General features: G+C 52.5%; 1 protein-coding gene across 1 annotated transcript; it reads left to right on the forward strand.

Annotated features, from left to right (window-relative positions):
• Positions 1-1,646: 1,646 nt before the first annotated feature.
• On the forward strand, positions 1,647-2,727 carry FOXD1 (forkhead box D1). The gene has a single exon (XM_018558232.1). The coding sequence runs from the start codon at positions 1,680-1,682 to the stop codon at positions 2,685-2,687; it is 1,008 nt and encodes a 335-aa protein (XP_018413734.1). The 5' UTR covers positions 1,647-1,679; the 3' UTR covers positions 2,688-2,727.
• The last annotated feature ends 45 nt before the right edge of the window (positions 2,728-2,772 follow it).

Here is a 2,772-nt window from a genome sequence, read left to right on the forward strand (position 1 = left end):
ATAGTGTGCAGTGAGTGTGTCCCATGGATAGTGTGCAGTGTGTGTGTCCCATGGATAGTGTGCAGTGAGTGTGTCCCATGGATAGTGTGCAGTTAGTGTCCCCCATGGAAACTGAGCAGGCAGTGTGCCCCATGGATAGTGAGCTATCAGTGTACCCCATGGATAGAGAGCAATAAGTGTGCTCCATAAATAGTAAGCCATTAGTGTGCCCCATGGATAGTGAGCAATCAGTGTGGCCCATGGATATTGTGCGATCCATGTGCCCCATGGATAGTGAGCAGTCAGTGTGTTCTATGGTTAGTGAGCAGGAAGTATGCGCTATGGATAGAGAGCAATCAGTGTACCCCATGGATAGTGAACAGTCAGTGTGTCCTTTAGATAAAAAAGCAGTGAGTTTGCCCCATGGAAAGGGAGCAGCAAGTGTACTCCATGAATGGTGAGCAGTGAGTGTGCCCCTTGGTTAGTAAGAAGTGAGTGTACCCCATGCATAGTGAGCAGTGAGTGTACCCCATGGATAGTGAGCAGTGAGTGTGCCCCATGTATAAAGAGCAGTGAGTGTGCCCCATGTATAAAGAGCAGTGAGTGTGCCCCATGTATAAAGAGCAGTGAGTGTGCCCAGTGGATAGTGAGCAGTGAGGGTGCCCTATGGATAGTGAGCAGTAAATGAGCTCCATGTATAGTGAATAATGAGCAGTAATTATGCTCCATGGATAATTAATAGTGAGCAGTGTACTCCAGGGATATTGAGTAGTGAGCAGTCATTGTGCTCCATGGATAGTGAGTAGTAAAGTGCACCCCATGGATCGTGAATACTGAGGAGTCACTGTGCTTAAGGGATAGTGAATAGTGAGCAGTCATTGTGCTCCATGGATAGTGAATAGTGAGCAGTCAGTGCACTCCAGGGATAGTGAATAGTGAGCAGTCAGTGTACGCTATGCATAGTGAGCAGTCAGTGTACTCCATGGATAGGGAATAGTGAGCAGTCAGTGTACGCTATGCATAGTGAGAAGGAAGTGTACTCCATGGATAGTGAATAGTGAGTAGGAAGTGCACTCCAGGGATAGTGAATAGTGAGCAGTCAGTGTACGCTAGGCATAGTGAGCAGTCATTGTACTCCATGGATAGGGAATAGTGAGCAGTCAGTGTACTCCATGGATAGTGAGTAGGGAGTGTACTCCATGGATAGTGAGTAGGGAGTGTACTCCATGGATAGTGAATAGTGAGTAGGAAGTGTACTCCATGGATAGTGAGTAGTGATCTGTCAGTGTGCACTGGTGTGATCAGCACTGTTTTGTTATTGCAGACAGTGTAGAAGGCAGTGAAAGGTGACAATAGCACACTATGATCCTGTGATCGGTGGATATTGGAGGCTGCTGGTCCCGTGTGTTCACTATTAGCCCGGAGTGACGTCTCCAGCCATGTGATAGCCCCTGTTTGCTATAAGGAGAGCCGCCCTCCTCTGGACTGAGAGGCAGCCTATCCTCAGAGCTTCGCTCAGCCTGCTCCCTATCACCGTCCCTCTGCCTGGCAGCCTGCAGCACCCAATGCTTGAATGTAGGTCTGGGCTACGAGCTCAGTGTGCCCCCAGCCCAGAACAGTGTGCCAGCTCGGAGGAGGGCAGAGCAGAGGAGACAAGCTCTCCTCCCAGCCCATCAGCCTTATGATCTGCCCTGCAAGCCATGACTCTGAGCTCTGAGATGTCCGATGCCTCTGCCTTGGCTGATGAGACCGACATTGATGTGGTCGGAGAGGGGGAGGATGAGGAGCCCAGGGGGTGCCACTATACTGAGGAGGAGGATGAGGAGGTGGTGGTGGCAGAGGACATTTTGATGCCAATGTCCCCTCAGTGCTCATCAACCAAAGACTCGTACAAGCCTGCCAGCAAGAACACCCTGGTGAAGCCCCCCTACTCTTACATTGCCTTAATCACCATGGCCATCCTGCAGAGCCCCAAGAAGAGGCTGACCCTCAGCGAGATCTGCGAGTTCATCAGCCAGCGATTCCCTTACTACCGCGAGAAGTTCCCCGCCTGGCAGAACTCCATCCGACACAACCTCTCACTCAACGACTGCTTCGTCAAGATCCCCCGGGAGCCTGGCAACCCGGGCAAGGGCAACTACTGGACACTGGACCCCGAATCGGCCGACATGTTCGACAACGGCAGCTTTCTCCGTAGGAGGAAGCGCTTCAAGAGGCAGCAGACCCCGGAGCTGCTGCTCAGGGACCCCGGCCATTTCCTCCCCGCTGCTGCCTACGGCTACGGACCTTACAGCTGTGGCTACGGAATCCAGCTGCAGCCCTTCCACCCTCACTCGGCCCTGATCGCCTTCCAGTCCCAGCACAGACAGCCAGCCAGTGCCCCTGCCATGGCAGCCTCATCCCTCCTAGCAGCTGACCTGCCCAGGACCTGTACCTTTTACCCCCAGCAGCTGAACCCAGCACTTCCAGGCACCCTGCACACTGCCAAGAGCAGCAGCCGGTCCACCTTCTCCATCGACAGCATCATAGGTGGGGACATCAGCCCTGTACAGTGCAGCCCTTCCAAAGCCTCTGGGGTCCCTGTCATCTCTAGGGCCCTGGTGACTTTCTCAGGCTCCCCTGCTGCTGCTGCCTTAGGTGGGGCCCTGCAGCCTGGAACAGTGCTTACCAATGGGGAACCCTATGCCACTAGGATCTTAAACTCTTAATCAAAATCAGGCCTTTACCGAGAAGGTAGGATGCTTTCTATGGGTTGTGCATTCTTTGGTTTTTTTTTTTTTTTTTTTTTTTGTT

This window comes from Nanorana parkeri, unplaced genomic scaffold, assembly GCF_000935625.1.
Source record: "Nanorana parkeri isolate BGI_ZX_2015 unplaced genomic scaffold, ASM93562v1 scaffold327, whole genome shotgun sequence".
NCBI classification, from domain to species: Eukaryota; Metazoa; Chordata; class Amphibia; order Anura; family Dicroglossidae; genus Nanorana; species Nanorana parkeri.